General features: G+C 45.0%; 2 protein-coding genes across 6 annotated transcripts in view; one reads left to right on the forward strand and one right to left on the reverse strand.

The window, feature by feature from the left end:
• The first annotated feature begins 2,381 nt into the window (after positions 1 to 2,381).
• HYI (hydroxypyruvate isomerase (putative)) lies at positions 2,382 to 17,660 on the forward strand. Its single transcript, XM_088447307.1, has 8 exons — positions 2,382 to 2,783; positions 6,487 to 6,598; positions 7,525 to 7,639; positions 8,742 to 8,820; positions 9,223 to 9,272; positions 9,496 to 9,565; positions 10,852 to 10,986; positions 17,051 to 17,660. The coding sequence occupies exons 1-8, from the start codon at positions 2,402 to 2,404 to the stop codon at positions 17,122 to 17,124; spliced, it is 1,017 nt and encodes a 338-aa protein (XP_088303433.1). The 5' UTR covers positions 2,382 to 2,401; the 3' UTR covers positions 17,125 to 17,660.
• SZT2 (SZT2 subunit of KICSTOR complex) overlaps positions 17,449 to 18,515 on the reverse strand; it is a 187,260-nt gene continuing 186,193 nt past the window's right edge. For all 5 annotated transcript variants that reach the window (XM_088447303.1, XM_088447301.1, XM_088447302.1 and 2 more), the window contains one exon: positions 17,449 to 18,125. In XM_088447303.1, the coding sequence (XP_088303429.1) occupies positions 17,982 to 18,125 (144 nt within the window). In that variant the 3' untranslated portion in view covers positions 17,449 to 17,981. The remainder of the gene's footprint in view (positions 18,126 to 18,515) is intronic.

Below are 18,515 nucleotides of genomic sequence, written 5' to 3' on the forward strand. Positions count from 1 at the left end.
TTAATAGCCTTATGTGTAAGTAAAAGTATTTTGTATTGAATATGGTAGAAAACCGGCAACCAATAGAGGGACTGACAGAGTGGAGCAGCAGACGATGAATGTTTGGCAAGGAATATCAGCCTCGCAGCTGCATTCATAATGGATTGTAATGACAAGATCCTGTTTTTGGGAAGACCAGTAAGGAGGCTATTGCAATAGTCAATGCGTGAAATTAGTGAATGGATTAGAGTTTTTGCAGTCTTGTGTGAGATATGGTCGAATTTTGCTATGTTTTTTAGATGTATGTAACATTATTTTAAGACAGATTGAATGTGGGGAACAAAGGATAGTTCAGAGTCAAGGATGACACCTAGGCAGCGAACTTGTGGGGCAGGGTGGATTGTCGAGTTATCAACAGTGATAGAGAGATCAGGTTGGTAACTGTTCTTGGCCATTGGAAATTTAATGAATTCCGTTTTAGAAATATTAAGTTTGAGGTGGCGAGATGACATCCAAGATGATATGGCAGTGGTGTCACTATGGTGTCAAAGGGGAATGAGCATCTTTGGTCATAAAACGCCCATCTGACACTGCCAACACACTGAGTGGTGAGTTTATTGTGTACTACTGCCAGGTAAAAAAACACCTGCTCAATTACTGGCTATATATATATATATATATATATATATATATATATATATATATATTACTGTGCAAAGGTTTTATGCAGGTGTGGAATAAATGTTGCAAAGTAAGAATGTTTTCAAGATAAGTTTATTTTTTATCCATTAACAAAATGCAAAGTGGATGCACACGAGAAATCTAAATCAAATTGATATTTGGCGTGACCACCCTTTTCCTTCAAAACAGCATCAATTCTTCTAGGTACACTTGCACAAAGTCAGGGATTTTGTAGGATTATAGTCAGGTGTATTATATGATTATAGCCAAACAGGTGATAATGATCATGTAGGTTGAAACACAGGGCCTGATTAAGCTTGGATTGCAGTTGGTAATACGCACGCAATCGGCAGATTGTTGCGTTCAGCGCATGCATCGCAGTGCTGGCCACTGTGATCGGGACTGCTAATTCATTGCGATCACAATGCCGCCGCAGTACTACATAAGGACGCCCACTTTACCTCACACACATCCGTACTATTTAGCAAGACTGCGAAACCATTGGTACAGTCGAATACAATCGGAGCCTCACGCACACCTGCAAAAGCTCTGACCTTACTCAGAAATTGCTAACTTCAGCGCACGCTATGAGGCCTCAGGGCATCGCAGTGGATAATTTATGCACGCCCATGCAACGGCGTTCAAATGCACTGGCACGCCTGCGTTTTTGCCGACCCATCACCTCCCAGAAACGGCACTTCCTGTCAATCACTCTGCGATGGGTCTGTGTAGTCAGTCCCAATCACAGTGAGCGGATTGCACGCGTGCACTGCGATGCATGCAAAAATTGGCTGATTGCGTGCGCATTAGCAACTGTGATCCAAGCTGAATCAGGCCCGAAGTACACAGAGGTTCATAAACAGGCCCCGTTTACTATATTTTACTCATCACCTTAAAAAGGGCTTAGGGGTCCATTTATTAAGGATCGCATTTTGCAATGCAATCAGGGCATGCAGTACCGCCCATGATCGCATTGCAAAATGCGACCATACCGGCCGAATGTATGACCCGGCACATGCAGGGAGACGGGCTCCGAAAAGAGCCCGTCCCTGCAATGTGGCCGAAGCGCATTCCGGGCTACTGCGCATGCGCAGTCCCGCGGACTGCACATGAACGGCGCCCATTGCCGACGGAGGGATCTGGAAGATCCCTCCGCCGGCTGAAATGCGGTAAGTGCCTATAGGACACAGCGGCTAACGCTATCTTCAGATAGCGTTAGCTGCTGGGGTCAATATTAGGAATGCTTCGCATTCCCGATATTGATACATTTGGCAGCATCACATCCCTCATAGAAACCTATGGGGGAGGCGGCTGCCGGCGGCAATGGAGGGATCGCAGCAGGTCCCTCCTTCATACATTCGGGGGATACTTAGTATTTGAGGTAAACCCCCGAAAACAGGTGTTTTCGGGGAATTTACCTCAAATGCACTTTGATAAATGGGCCCCTTAGTAACTAGCGCTGCGGTGACGCTCTATCAAAGCGAGAACGGCAATTCGGATGTATTTAACTTAGCAGATTGTTCCCCAATGCCCCTGACTCATAATAAATATATATATATATATATACACACACACACACACACACACACGTCCTAAAATAATGTTATTTCACTCCATTCGCCAATGTTTCATACAATAAAGGTTCCTTCTATTATATTACTATTAATATCAGACTGAAGCCAGTGATGCAGATAGGAGCTGGCACAGAGCAGTAATCACTGAAGCAGGGTCTGACCGGCACATGGAGGACTTTACCCCGAAACTCCCCTCGTATACGCCCATCAAATACCACCGAGGCCGCGGCCTACCTGACAGTGCACATCCCCGGCCTGTCCTGCCCGCCGCGCACGGCCTAGTGACTCCGTGTGCAGCCAGCAGGACCATATATACCCCCCGGCTCTCAGCAGCAGCAGCACCAGGCTCCATGCCACCACTACGGTTTGCGGCGAACATCTCCTGGCTATTCCCGGAGATCCCCGACTTTCCTGGCCGCATCCGTGCTGCGGCCAGAGCGGGGTTCCAGGCGGTGGAGGTGGCCTGGCCCTATGCCTCGGATCCGGCCTCCATCCAAGCCGCCCTGAGGGAGCATCATGTGGAGCTGGTGCTTCTGAACACCCCGCCAGGTACTGACCCCCTCCCCCCGGGCACCTATATAGTGGGCAAGATACATTTATTATCATTACTGGGATTATGTTATTATGTATAATCATCTGTAATATCATATAAATAGTCAGTTCTGATGTCATCCTTTAGAGCTGTTTCATTCTGATCATTCATTGTTACACTGGGAAACTTCAATATTGTTTTTATAATTATATAAAGAAATTATTATCTGTATAAAAGTGCTCCGCCTACCGCTCCTTCTTTTATCATGGTCACAGAACTTGGGTGACTTGTAATATCCATATTAGTTACAGTATGGAGTCTTTATTAGGGCTGCGCAAGAGGGGAAACTGCCGGGATGGGTATGAAATCCCGTCGGCTGAAGAGCCACCGGTTCAAATCCCGACCCCGGAAGTCCAACACATCAAAATCCCGATGGAGGCTGTAAGTATTCTATTCCTCCCCTGTTCCCACCCTAACCCTCCCTTGGTGGTGCCACTCAAAAGCTGCATACACACACAACGATTTTTTAATGATTATCGTTAAACTATATAGTTTAACGATAATTGATGGCAAAAATCGTTCACTTTCTGAGTCAAACGATGAACGATTATCGTTCATGCGCGTTCACGTTTGTAGTTTGTCGTTCAGTCAGACTTGTCAACTCAACGATTTTCATTAAGGGAATATGCAAAAATCGTTTGTAGTTCATAAAAATCGTTCATGACAATGAACTTTAGTAAACGATTTTAGTAAATTTTTTCAAGGGAAAAAATCGTTTACTCAAATCGTTCATTAAAAAAATCGTTGTGTGTGTATGCAGCTTAAAGGTGCATACACACACAATGATTTTTTGAAAGATTATCATTTAACGATAATCGTTTGAAAAAATCGTTCACTTTCTGAGTCAAACGATAAACGATTATTGTTCATGCGCGTTCACATTTGTAGTTTGTAGTTCAGTCAGACTTGTCAACTCAACAATTTTCATTAAGTTAATATGCAAAAATCGTTTGTAGTTCTAAAAAAATCGTTCATTACATTTAAATGAACAGAGTAAATGAACAACTTTAGTAAACGATTTTAGTTAATTTTTTAAAGGGAGAAAATAGTTTACTAAAATCGTTCATTAACTAAATCGTTGTGTGTGTATGCAGCTTTAGACTCCCAGGGTGGTGCCTAACTCTAACCCTCCCTCCCCGGACCCTAAATCTAACCCTTCCAGGAGGGGTGCCTAACCTCCCCTCTCAACCCCCTAACCTTTCCTGACAATAGATAGTAAAAAGGTAGACAATGGGCCTGATTCAGAGCCGCTCGTAAGCGGCCGCTCGTTCCGAGCGATGTTTGCCCCACTGCGCATGCGTACGGATCGTAATACGCATGCGCGAACTAGTCAGTGCGGCCGAAAATCGTTTGTTCGCTAAATAGCGAATGCCTGCTAATATGAGTGACAGGAGGAGGCGTATGTGGGTGGTAACAGGGGAAGGTGCTTGAAAACGGGGAGTGGAGATCAGAACGCAGGCGTGCTTAAAGGTCAAAACGGGCGTTTTATACAGCAGCGTCACTGACCACGTCACTGAGTTATTTTATAGTCAGAACTGCTCGCAAATTTGTGGTAGGACCTAGAGGCGTGAACAGACCGCAAACAGCGAATGGTTCATTTGAATAGCCACCCCTATTTTCTTGACGAGCGAGCGCAAATAGCGTCCGGCTCTGAATCAGGCCCTATATGTTATACTTGCTGACTTTCTGTATGCCCCCTCCAGGAGGGAGGGGGCATACAGAATTATTATGCACACCCATAAAACGTTTTGACCTTTAAGCACGCCTGCGATCGGATCTCCACTCCGCGTTTTCAAGCACCTTCCCCTGTTACCACCCACATACGCCTCATTTTGTCACTACCATTGTCTACCAGTTGGGCAAACATCGCTCGGAGCGAACGAGCAGCCACTTGCGTCCGGCTCTGAATCAGGCCCATATTCCGCAGCACTTGACAGAGAATATTTCAGTCACTCTCATCAGTCTGTGCACCAGTGGAGCTTACAATCTATGTTTCCTATCACATGCACATACACACACTACAGTTTATTTTGTCAGAAGCCAATTAATCTACCAATATTAATGTTCCCGCTAGACTGCCGGCAGGGCAGGGCACTGGCAGGGAGTCTCTGCGAGCGCCGAAGTGTGGGCGTGAATTTGTCACACTTGGGGGTGACAAGTGGGCTTCCCCCAAGCGCTCCCCTCACAGTGAATAGATACCATGTGTATGCACACGGCATCTATACACCCGGCAGAGATCGGTCACCGCAACTTTTCCCACTCGTGGGCGGGGGAGGCACAGAGCTGGCTGTTTCAGCGGTGTGCCGCTAAAAGGCCAGGGCGCATTTTGCCCCATTAAAATCAGGCAGGGGGCGTCTCGCCGCTAAAACAGCCTAGCAGGAACACTACAGTATGTTTTTGGATTGTGAGAGGAAACCCATAGAGAACATACAAACTCCACACACACACACTATGTGTCTGGCAATTTAACTCATGACCTCAGTGCTGTGAGATAGTAATGCTAACTATTACGCTAAACGTGATGCAACATTTCTATTTACGACTCTGTACATCATGTATACAACCCAGATACTTCACAATAGTATTTCCCCTACCAGAGGTAACGCTACATCCACAATCGATGTCCCCCTGCCTTCATCTATGTCCGAAATACTCCAGGTTTTTATTACAGAGGTTTCATCAATGTATTCCATACCTCCCAGCTGTCCTGATTGTGACAGCTTTGTCGTACGGCTGTAGGGTTTGGAGGTATATGCCGTTTTCTGCTGCTCTGCATTATACTTGTTACAAATGTTAAATTGTTCTCTGTGGATCCCTGCTGTGCGACTGTGCAAATCTCAGCGACAGACCTTGAATATACAAATCGTATTGTCATGCTTCCTATTGGAATCGTCCAAAACAGCAGGCAGGTAATGAGTTGTCTAGCATACCTCCAGGTTGTCCCAATTTTAGGAACTATGCTGCTGACCTGACGAGCAGGACTGCTGTTCTGGCTCCTGGAACTGTTTAGAGCTGTGACTGCACCTGACATATGGACGCAGCAGCAGTGAGCGTCTTTAGTGGGATGTGAAGGCCCTCTGTAATGGAACTACGCCCCTGAGATTAGACCTTTAGGGCAGGGAGAGGACACATCGGGATCGGTGATGGACAGACAGGTTTTTCATATGTGCGAGTTATCCTACGGGAGAGACGCTGGGGCTGCGAGTGGTGAATTGCCGTGAAGAGCAGTCTGATCATTATGATTCAAACCTATTCCCATCGGCATCCGCAGATACTTTACAATATAACGAGATTGGAGAGACCATAAATTAGGCAGAGAAGTAGCTGAATTATGCAGGTTGGTTAACCCACCAATTCTCCACTGTTTATTGCATTGTTAGAATATTGGCTCAGTACAATCCTCCTTTTTATCTCTCTACATATCTTTGATTACTTTATTTATACAGATCTATCAACTACCACATCTCATGTTAAAATTAAATGTAAAAAGTTGAAGCTAAAGGGGCCTACCAGCAAATAAATATTAGTGCACACCCAGCCCCACCAGTAGGTAACCCCACCAAGCACATGGCATTGGGGGTTATTGTTGAATATTCAGATGTGTTACACACACATACAGCCTTCTCATGAGCTACAGCTAACAGTCATCACACTGTGCAGGGGACCTGCAGGCCGGGGAGCTCGGGCTTGGTGCTGTGCCTGGGAGACAAGATGGATTCCGTGCCGGACTGGATCAAGCGGTTCACTGGGCTGGTGACTTGGGATGTAAGAGGTACAAGTGTTATGTGTTCATCTTATATTATTAGGGTATAATATATGAGTGTTTCTAGGCTTGGCTGTTGGAAGCCCTGAAGTTATTGGATATTTGCTAATAGTCCAGAGGGAATCGGTATGAAATACCGGCGGCTCAATAGCCGCCATTTCAAATACCGTCAGCGGCATCCCGATAACTGAAGATCCCGATAGGGGTGGTAAGTATACCATCCCTACCCCTATCCTCCCCATCGATAATGCCTAACCCCCCTTTCCCGCACCCTAACTCCCCCACCGTGGTGCCTAACCCTTACCCCCCCTCCCTGTACCCTAACCCTGCTTGGGGGCTGCCTAACCCTGTCCTCCCAGGGGTGCTTAACCCTCCCCCCACGCGGCGATCACCTAACCTGTCCCCGATTACCTTCGTTCGGGATGCCGGCTGTCAGGATTTTTGCGTGGGGCTAAAGATAGGCATCGGGATTTTGAAGCCTATCTTTAGTCCTGGATCGGGCTTCCACTGTCGGCATCCTGCCCACACCACATGGAACACAAATTCCCCCAAACAAAGCCACGTCATTGACAAGTAGAGCCTCATAGACCCAGGCCAGGGTGTGAATGTGGGCCAGGTGATCAGTTCCACTCCTTTTATATTTAATATAAAGTGCTATTTTTATTTCAAAATCAATAAACAAAATAAAAACATCTTACATCTATATATTTACTATGAACCTTTACATTCTGGCTTTAAATTCTGTTAATTTATAATCTATCAAGTCTTCAAACAATTCCTCTGTTATACAAAGTACTGGTTTTCATAGGGTTGTCCAACAAACCCATCTGAATGACCCAATTATCCTGTGTCACTAGCCCTGCGTTCATCCCTGTTCTGGGGGGGGGGGGGGTTACATGTGTCCAGGATTAATATTCCGTTCTTATTTATTACAGGATACACATCATGGCAGGACGCGTGCCTGCCGGACATGAGAGGGGGTCCATTGAGAAAGAGATGGAGGAGACTTTTATTGAGAACCTGAGATACGCAGCAGACGTGCTAGATCAGGTGTGTAGGTCATGGTAGGAGAACGTTGGTAGGGTGCTCGTTAATAGTTGGTAACCGCCAATCCCAATGGCTGTTCCAGGGTTGTGCCATAAAAGCAGAACACTTCCAAAATGCAGATGGTCCTAGGTGAAGTAACAGCTAATATTCAGGTTGACAGTACATTAAATGGAGATCGTATAATGTACGTTTGGTGAAGACTTGCTGATTTAATTTCTCCTGGGACTTAGTTTTTGGATGTTTTAACAACAGTTTCAAGTATTTTTATAGTTATCATTGATTGTGTTTTTCGAGACAAATTCCTGGGATGCGGGCGAGGGTAGGGTAGGGGATTTGTGGTGGGTGATGTGATAGACGATCACTGAGCGATCGTGCAAAATCTTTTATACGAGTGCCTCCATCTGAGTCATTGGGGGACATTTATGAAGGTAAATGAATTAACTTGCAGCTCTAAGTAATGTCATATTTTTATATGTGGGGTAGGCAGAAAGCTTCTTGCTTGTGACCCCTGTGACTAATGGTGCATACACACGATCAGATTTTTCCTTCAGATATGGACGATAACGATTTAAAAATCGTTCAGTCGTTCATATCTGATGGAAAATCGTTCATATCTGACATGCCTGAACGATGGACGATCAACGATGCGCGTTCCCGTTTGTCAGATAACGATATCTGACATCTGATGGGTTTGCAGTCAGACTTGGACGATTCCATTCATTTTAATGCAGTCAAAAATCGTTCAATCGTTCAAATCGTTCAAAACTTTGGTCAAATCGTCCAAATCGTTTAATCGTTCAGTCGTTCATCTGACAAATCTGACAAGTCTGACAAATCTGACCATGTGTACGCTCCATAAGTGGGGAAGAATGAAGTGACACAGGCCATTGCTTAAAGTACAAGTGACAGGAATCAGGTGCACATTAAATTGCGGGGGCTATTTCTAAAACTCCTCCATTGCGCATCACCCGTCAGAGCCAATTACATAAGGAATAAACATTACATTCATGCTGCGACTGATACATCTTTATTTATTTTGCCAAAATCTAACTGAGAAAATTGGAGAAGGTACAAAAATAAGCCCCCTGTTCTTCTCTCCGCACAGGCCGGGATGGTGGGACTGATAGAGCCAATAAACAGCCGCATTACCGAACCTCGATATTTCCTGAACACCCCTCAGCATGGTAGGTATCCGGATGAAAGATTGACAATGAATAAGTCAACACCAGATGGTCGACATGCAATAGGTCGACAGATTCAAATGGTCAACATATGTTTTTTTCAAAATTTTTATGTTTGGGGTTAGGCACTTGGGGGAGGATTAGGCACCACGAGGAGGGTTAGGCACTATGGGGAGGGTTATGATTAGGGATAAATTATTTTGTTTTTAAAAAAGCATGTCGACCATTTGAACCTGCCGACATTGAATGCTGACAATTTGAACATGTCGACTTACTGCATGTTGACCATCTAACGTCGACCTTTTTATTGTCTCTCTTCTACACCACACCCAGCATAGTAAGCGGGTCTAAAGGTGACTTTAGCTTCCGACATAATAATTATTAATAGATCCATTTGTGTTTCAGGGGCCTCAATCCTAGAGAAGGTGGGGAGACCCAATCTGAAGCTGCAAATGGCAAGTACCGAGACTGGCTCTTATACACGTGACAGGCTTTTATGTGCCAGAGTGACCATTTTTGAAATATTTATCGACAACTGCCAATTTTTGCTGCCATACAGTATTTGCTGAATAAAACGTTGGATATTTGTAAATAAATGTTGCTGAGAATGTGTGCCCTGGAACAGTGTATGTACAATGGAGATAACCCAGTGGTGTGACTGTACTTTCCACGTGGCAGGATGTTTATCATTGGCAGATCATGGATGGAAATCTAACACAGAATATTAAGACATATTTCCCTTTGATTGGTGAGTTCCAGACTTTTATTATTAGATCTTTCATAAAATATATATTTTTCCCCATGTATGTCTCTTAAAGAGGGGGACGTCGCTCCAGTACACATTGCTAAGTCAATCTGTATATAAGAGAGCTGAATTTTTTTTCTTACCCCATAGTATAATTTTGACAGAATTCCCTTTTAGAGGAGCAGCGGCCCCGATGATGGTTGTCTGTATTTGCGTGTCGGTGACTCAATATTCTAAGCTCAGCGTTACATGTTGGCACACTCTCTCCCTTACCGCATAGCAATTGGCAACCCCATAAATTATCTTCTGCATGCAGGTTTGGGCAACCAGTTGCGGCATGGTAAAAACAGGGGGAATTCGGATCTTCTAATATGTATTTGTAAATAACATAAAACAGAATATATTGAGATGACTTAAATAAAGCGTATGAAAGCACCGACCTGTATTTTCTATGTATATAATCCATTTACATATATCCCCGCAGGCTGGAGCACCTAGCTCTGGTACTGCCATCTTCAGATGTTTATTACTATATTACTATAATAGGCTAAGCCCCCCCGAAATCCTATTGTTCCTACTTGCTGCGCAGCCCGACTCCACGTGCGGCCAGCATTGCCGCCACCTCCGACTGAGTTGCGTTGAATCCGGTCCGCAGCGACCGTTACAGGGGCAGCGTCTTGGCGTTACTATGTCAAGTGCCCATAACTCAGCCATGCAGCTTTAGAGAGCTGCACCCAGTGACAGTCACTTAGCTTATCATTCTGAGTAATACACAGGCTTTGATATTTATCAATGTCCAATACTGGGCAGAAATGCTTTTTAACTTGTATTAGCGGGTGTTCAAGACCAGTGCGCATTAAAAATAGCATCCTTTCCCTACTTAAGATGCTTGTCATTAGCGGAGCATGGGGATTTTACATCTTCAGCACTGAGAGAGACTTATTTTCCTTTGTGCGTTTGCTATACTTCCAGCAGTGGCCGATCTGCCTGGCAGATTTCATAGTGTTGTAATTATACGTTCTTGCTGGATAATAGCATTTAAGAGTCGTGGAAAAGATTGATGCTTGCTGCCATTCCCTAGGAAAATACACTTATTTGCAAGTGAAGAATAGCTTCATCCAATCAAACCAGACTTTTTTTTTTCCTGATCTATTTACTCGGCTTTTTGCATTGTTATTGATTGAGGTCTGTTTTTTTTATCATTGCTGTGTAATGAAACGCTCTCCCCAGGCAGAATAATAATTGCGCGCTGACTCTTGTTTCCTTTTTATACAAACATCCGCGTGCAGGTCATGTTCAGATCGCTCAGGTGCCTCATCGGAATGAGCCAGACAGTCCCGGAGAGGTGAATTTCCTGTATCTGTTTGACCTACTGCAGGAACTTGGATACGGGGGCGATGTTGGATGTGAATATAAACCTCTTGGTGAGTGTTGCTGACCTTCCATATACCCATCTGCGCCAGCGGACAAGCTGTACATTACGCGGCATGTTTAAAGAACAGTAAAGGGGAGATCGGCAGTTGCTAGGTCTACAACATTAAAAATGCATTGGCTTATTCAGTTATTTTATTCATTTTCACGTGCGTTCCATTAAGGCGTTCATTACAGTTCCCGCCGCCGTCACACAATGACAGTGATACGGACGAGCTTGTTAATAATAGCGAAATTTGAAACGATAAAATACAATTCCACATTTCCCCCATTGACGGTTTAATTAGCAAATTATTATTTCGCTGTTCTGCTGCCTCCTGGTGGAATAATAAACACATATTGGAGCATTCAGGCAACAGGGAGCAGGTGAGTTTGGAAGGAGAGAAGTCTTAGCTCTTTCCTTCACGAAAATATAATGATGCGTACACACTTGCCGATATTTTGAATGATAACGATATCGTTCACACTATCGGCCAGTGTGTATGCGAAAAACAACCAGCGATGCGCGCTCCTGCTGGTCGTTTACGATAACCCCAATCAGCTGTACATGCAGCCCAATCTGGGGTTATCGAGAGCGATGCCACACTGCTGAATGCGAAATCTACAGAAGGATCTCTCGTGCAACCTGTAAATGACATTATTATTATTATATCTGCCTTGATCACATCACAGAAACTCAATATGAATTTGTGTAAACGTTACCAAGAGATATACTGAATCCATAGAGGGGAGTTATCCTATCTTTTTTTTTTTTTTTTTAAATATCAAAATAAAGTCTAAAGTATATTTCTTTATCAACTGTAGTTTTCCTGCTCTTCACTTACTGACCAGTTTGGATCTAGACTCTAGCTTCTAGAGAAAAGTGCTCCTTTCTGCTCATGTTGAAAATTGTATATTTACTGAGAAATTACTGTCCTCTGTTCATTAGTCTCATGTCTGTAACTAAATTGCAACTGATTTTTACATTGATTTAAAAAATAAGAGTTATGGTAGATTTAGCTTTGATAACTCTTTTTTTCTTCGAGGTCCATAAGGCACCCTCCCTGACGCATCTGGTTTCAGTGGGATCCGTTCCTTCTTGTCACTGATTCCCGCTTTATTGTATGAGAGTTTCTAGTGTAATGTGTACTTCCTTCTCCACTTCCATTCTCCTGCCAGTGGGCTTGTTTACAAACTGAGTACCTGAGGCCGGAAGCGGGGTATATATGGGGGAGGACCCAGTGCATCCTGGGACCTTAAAGAGTTGACCGTTTGGTGTCTGGTTTCCTCCAAACCACATATTCCCCAAGGTAGTTCCTTATCTTCACTTACTGACCAGTTTGGATCTAGAGAAAAGTTCTCCTTTCTGCTCATACGTAAAATGTTGAAAATTATTTAATGAGAAATTACTGTCCGGAGTTCATTAGTCTCATGTCTGTAACTAGATTGCAACTGATTTTTACATAAGATTTAAAAAAAATAAGAGTTAAGGTAGACTTACCTTTGATAACTCTTTTTCTTCGAGGTCCATAGGGTCCACAGGAACTACCTTGGGGAATATGTGGTTTGGAGGAAACCTGGCACCAAGCAGTCAACTCTTTCAGGTCCCAGGATGCACTGGGTCCTCACCCATATATACCCCGCCTCAGATACTCCGTTTGTAAACAAGCCCATTGACAGGAGAATTAAAGTGGAGAAGAAAGTACACAATACACTAGAAACACTCATACAATAAAGAGGGAATCAGTGACAAGAAGGAACAGATCCCACTGAAGCCAGGTGCGTCAGGGAGGGTGCTCTGTGGACCCTATGGACCTCGGAGAAAAAGTTATCAAAGGTAAGTCTACTATAACTCTTATTTTCTTCTTCAGGGTCCACATGAACTACCTTGGGGATATCCTAAAGCAGTTCCCTTAAGAGTGGGGACGTTCCTGAGCAGATAGGAGGATCCACCGCCCAAAAGAAGCGTCCTGGGAGGAAAAAGTATCAAATGCATAGAATTTGATAAAGGTATGGACGGAAGACCAAGTGCTTCCCAGTTGCACAGCTGTTCAGCCGAGGCGCCATGCCTAACCGCCAACAAAGGTCCAACAGACCGAGTTGAATGTGCTGTCACCCTGCTGGGAACAGGGAGATCAGCCTGCGTATAAGCTTGAGAGATAGTTAAACGCAGCCACCGAGACAAAGTCTGCTTGTTAGATGGCCAACCACGTTTGTGAAATCCATACAGAATAAAAAGTGCACCTGATTTCCTGATGGAGTTGGTACGATCCACGTAGATCCGGAGGGCACGAACCACATCCAATGAAGCTTCACCAGCAGAAAGGCCTGAAGACATGAACCCTGGTACAACAATTTCTTAATTTATAAGAAAACAGGATACCACTGCTCTATCCTGGTGGAAGATCAAATATGGGGAGGCGACACAGCAGTGATAGCGAGGAGAAAAAGTGTCTTCTCTGTCAACCACTTGAAGTCCACTGTATCCAAAGGTTCAAATGGGGGAGCCTGAAGCGCCCTGAGAACCAAAGACAAATCCCACGGTGCCACCGGAGGAACAAAATGTGGCTGCAGATGCAGAACACCCTGCAAAAATGTCATAACATCTGGCAAGGGAACAATAATACGCTGAAACCAAACAGAGCGCAGAAACATGTACCCTCAATGTGGCCAGGCGGAGACTAAGGTCTAATCCAGCCTGAAGAAAAGAGAGAACCCGAGACACCCTAAAAATCTTAGGATCATCCACTGATGCCTCCTCCTCTCCGAAATAGGCCCAGAAGGAGAAACCTGTGTATCCTCTGCTTTCAGGTTCTGAAATATCCTGAGGGAGCAGAGTGGTCTGAGAGGACTGTCCAGTCAATTTATATGCCTTATTCGCCTGTAACATCTGCAGATAGGTAGATGCTAAACGAACCAGATTCTGAACTGAGTGGACATAACCCTCCATCCATGAAGGATGTATGGGAAGAGGAAACATAGCAGGCTGTAATCACTGTGGTAAATCTAAAGTGGGAGGTAATGTGGGGGCTGCTCACTAACCAGGACGACATTCAAGGTGACCCCTGAACGGATGCTGGCGAGGTGGACTGTTGTAGTGTATAGCAATCAACACACTGGGCCTGATTCAGACCCGGTCACAAGCGCATGAGCGATCGCAACCGGGTCAACGGCTCCGTCGTGCGCATACGCGAGATCCGGCTAGCGACGGGCACTCAGTCACTCCGGGTCTCGCACCAAAGGGGGCGAGCTGTCGATGTTGAGTGACAGCTCACCCCCTTTGGTGGGCGAGCCAGGGGGTGGCTGCCCAAACGGAGGCGTTCCCATGAGAACGCCTACCGTTTGGAGGCGGCCCCACTGACATCACGAGTGATGTCAGTGGAGAGATTCCGGCTCTGTTAGAGCCAAAATCTCTTTGGGGCTTGCGACCACGAGACCCTACCACAAGGGTCTCGTCGCAAGCCCGATGGTCTTGACCATCGCGACCATCATCATGGCCGCTCGCAATAGCTGTGGGTGGTCACCCACAGCTATGCGAGCAGCCAAGAGGCCGATCCAAAAATAAAAAAGCTCGGCCCTGATTCAGAGCGAGTGGCTCTGAATCAGGCCCACAGTCCATCCTGTATGAAATCCTGAGAGGCCCACAGCACAGGCCTTACATGAAACCAGCACAGGGACAACAGTTTCCTGTTTACCTTTGTCCTGAGATATGGGAAATATATGCAAGTAACCTACCACAAGTGTAGGGTTAACATTGTGACCCCCTTCACAGAAAAAAAAGAAAATATGAAGCACTCTCTAACCCCCATACTCCAGGTAGTTGGGGGGGGGGGGGGGGGGAGGGGTTAGGAAAAAACAAAAAGAAAACAACTCTTTTCTTTTTTTCAACAGCTGAGTAAGCATAAGTCACATAAAAATGCATACAATATATTTGCAAAAGGGCATTAAAATCAACTACCCAAACACATAAGTTTGGTAGGATCTGCATGCATATAAATATATTTACAAATGGGCACTAAATCACAGTCACAATGGTAGGATAAGTGCAATGCATTCAAATATACTTACAAATCGGCACTGAATCAACTTTATACAAGCAGAAAAGCTGGCAGGTTCCAGTGCTATATACCTTGGTCCTAAGAGAAAGTTATACTCAGAGAGAGTGAGAGCCCAAATCTCCCCTCAGCAATACTCATTTGCAGCTGAGCATCTCCAATTAGGAGAGAGGGGGATGGGCAGCTCACTCTTCACAAGTAAATGTGAAGTACAATTTAACCCCTACACACCTGGTAGTTGAGGGTTAAATGGAGCAATAGCAGTGATAGTAATAACTGCCAGTCATAAATAAAACTTGCATGAACTCCTGTTTCCCTTTAAACTATATATAAGTATAAAGGTAACAATGCAATGTGACCACCTTCACAAATATCTAGTGAATGTGAAGTACAAAGAAAACCCCTATACCCTGTCAGAGGGATGAGGAGAAATAGCAGTGATAGTTATAACTGACAGTTTAGAAATAAAAGGCAATATATAAACACAGCAGCGCTAGCACAAAGTCACATACGATGCAGATACAACCTTTAGTTGCAAATGGGCTCTGAATCAACTACTCAAAACCCTAACAGAGTTGATTGATAGGATATAGAGCGTTATATACCTGGCCTCTGGGGGAGAGGTATACAGGGAGATCCCAACACCTCCTGAGACCAAACCGCTTTCACAGAGCACAGAAACGTGGTCAGTGAGCGTCTCATATACAAAGCTGGGCAAAGAGACCCATGCGCGCAAAACTTCCATAGCCCGGCCCTGGGTCAGGGGAGGGGCTGGCGGGGTAAGAGCTTACCTCCCCTATGAAGCACAAACCAATCGGCAATGCTGGCCTCTCAGCAACAGTATGCACCTGAAGCCCGTCCCCGGGCGATATGGTCCCGATGGCCTAGTTTGAGAGCGGCAAACCAGGCCCTCACTGCAGCAGCTTCCACCATCTCCCATGCTGGAAGCCTGGACTGCCTCTCTCTTACCCGACTTCCCCGTGTCCTCCAATTGCAGCCCAGGTCACTGCATCGCAATTTAGCACGCTCCGCCGCGACCCTGCCAAAATCACCAGACCACACAGGTTGCTGGTGCTGCGGTGCCGGTGGGGGTAGATGGAGTCGCAGCACGGGCGTCTTATAAGACACCCTGCTGCTAAAACTAGAAGAAAAATAAACAAGAAAAACTGGAACGGTTTTCAGTCCCGTACTGTTATAACTGTGAGTCTCCTGCAGCACCAAACAAAAAACTGAGGCCGGTGGCAGGGTATATATGGGGGGAGGACCTAGTGCATCCTGGGACCGGAAAGAATTGACTGTTTGGTGCCGGGTTTCCTCCAAACCACATATTCCCCAAGGTAGTTCCTGTGGACCCTCTGGACCCTGAAGAAGAAACTTAGGTTTGCTGTAGAATTTCTGCAGTTTAAATACCATTTTCTGTGCTAAAATGCCCCTCTCGACGCACCAGGTCCTGGAGAGACTCTGCTAGCACCAGGCATTTTTTTTTTTTTTTTTGCAGAAAAGTCGCCATGCGACTAGGACGCACCAGCAGTCTGTGCTGATTAATTTGATATACAAGTGTTGCATATCTGTGTGCGACTGAGTCTCTGAATCTGTATACGAAGTGCTACAATGTAGCAGCAGCAGCTTTTTTTTTCCATTACAAGTTCTGTTGTGGTTCATATACAGACTCAGGTGCACACAGATATACAAGTGTCAGGTATCACATCAAGCAGCGCAGTCTGTTAGTGTGTCCTAGTAGTATTGCATTGTGACATACGCATTTCCGGCATAAAGAAATGCCCAACGCTAGCAGAGTATTACAGGACCTGACGGCTCACTCACAGCAGGCAAGTGGCGCTGCGCGGCGTATTGAGACTAGATGTATGAGGACCCATCTGTAGTAAGCCTATAGCAGTGAAAAAGTGAAGAGTGTAAACGAGCGTAGCAGTACTGACCTGTCTATCGCCGTTGCAATGTAAGCATGATACTGTTACTCTGAGTAGTGTCAGAACAATTTGTCGGTAATCATCTGCTTTTTCAGGGAACACCGTGACTGGACTCGGCTGGATGGAGACTTATCACAAGAGGTTTCAAGTCCAAAGCAAAGCAGAATAGATCTGAGGGGATGAAATCCGCAGGACCTAGGACCATGATGCCCATCTGCACTGCTGCTTTCATCATTCACCTGGCGCGTTTCATATGAGCCGCGACACAGAGGGATTGTAGTAAAACAATTTGGGGAACATTTTGGAAAAACGAGGAAAGGATTGAATGAAAAAGCGACTGTGTGTGTGTGTCATTTAGTGGTTTTGGAGTGGATAGCTGTATGTGTGGAAACTTCCCCCTTCTGGTTTATAATATGTTTATGGCTGTGTAACCTGTATGCTGTAATAAGTAGAATGGTTTATTATATCCAGAGAGTGATAAAACGTATTCGTATAAGATGCTTTCAATTTATTCAAATAATTTATATTTTCTATTAGATTTACATATCATTTACATAAAATCTTACATCATGTAATTATCTCCAACATTGGCTTCATCAGTTTTAAGTTTAAAATAAACAAACAGTCTGTAACGGGAACGCCGTTCTCTATGCCGGGTTCCCAGTCTGTCCGTTTCCTTTTGCGAAAATAAAGAGCAAAGGTTTAGCAGCATATGGTTTGTTTTGTTGCTTCATGGGAAAGTAAAACTATTCATGACAGCCATGTATTTATTATTATTACGGGGCTGGCGCGTTTCTCTATCCTCCCGGTTCCATCCTGCGGGCTCCTGCGCTTTACAATTCCAGAATGCGTTGCTGAAACAAATATTTGTCCTCTTGAGTTTCACAGGCGGAATGCCGCTGTATCTAAATGGAACTACAGGTGCTCAGCGGCGGTGTCAGGGCAACCTGTTCCCTAAGCTGAATGCAGCGGTGACAGCATCTCTTTGTGCCTGTTTAATGGAACTGCGGGTGCTGGGAGGCGGCATCAGAGCAAGCCGCTCCACAGGTTGAAGCAGGCGGTGTTAATAACAGACTCCAAGTGGTGATATGTGGACACCAGCTGAGGCAATGGGCTCTCGCTGTTCTGTGGTTGCTCCGGAAATGGCTCTCGGAACACGACCTTCAGGCTCTGTGATCATGAAAACATCAAATTAATAATACACTGAGCAACCTATGGCTTTACCTTGCAGACTCACTGACGTGATGCGTATTAAACCCAAATAAATGCAGGGCCTAGTCGTTCCACCATGGATTGACCCCTGTGATACAGTAAATAGATGTGGTAGACTGTGTCGACATTCTGAATGTTGACCTTAAAGATAGAGAGGGTCATCATATGAAATGACACTGTGAATGCTGAAAGGAGTCATGTCGACCATTCTGGAGGGGAGTATGCCTGAGCCGAACCACAGCCAAACCCTTTAAGACTGTGTCGACATTCTGAATGTTGACCTTAAAGATAGAGAGGGTCATCATTTCAAATGACGACACTGTGAATATTGAAAGGAGTCATGTCGAC

The sequence above is a fragment of the Taudactylus pleione genome, unplaced genomic scaffold, assembly GCF_031769625.1.
Source record: "Taudactylus pleione unplaced genomic scaffold, aTauple2 ptg000428l, whole genome shotgun sequence".
In the NCBI taxonomy this organism is placed as follows: Eukaryota; Metazoa; Chordata; class Amphibia; order Anura; family Myobatrachidae; genus Taudactylus; species Taudactylus pleione.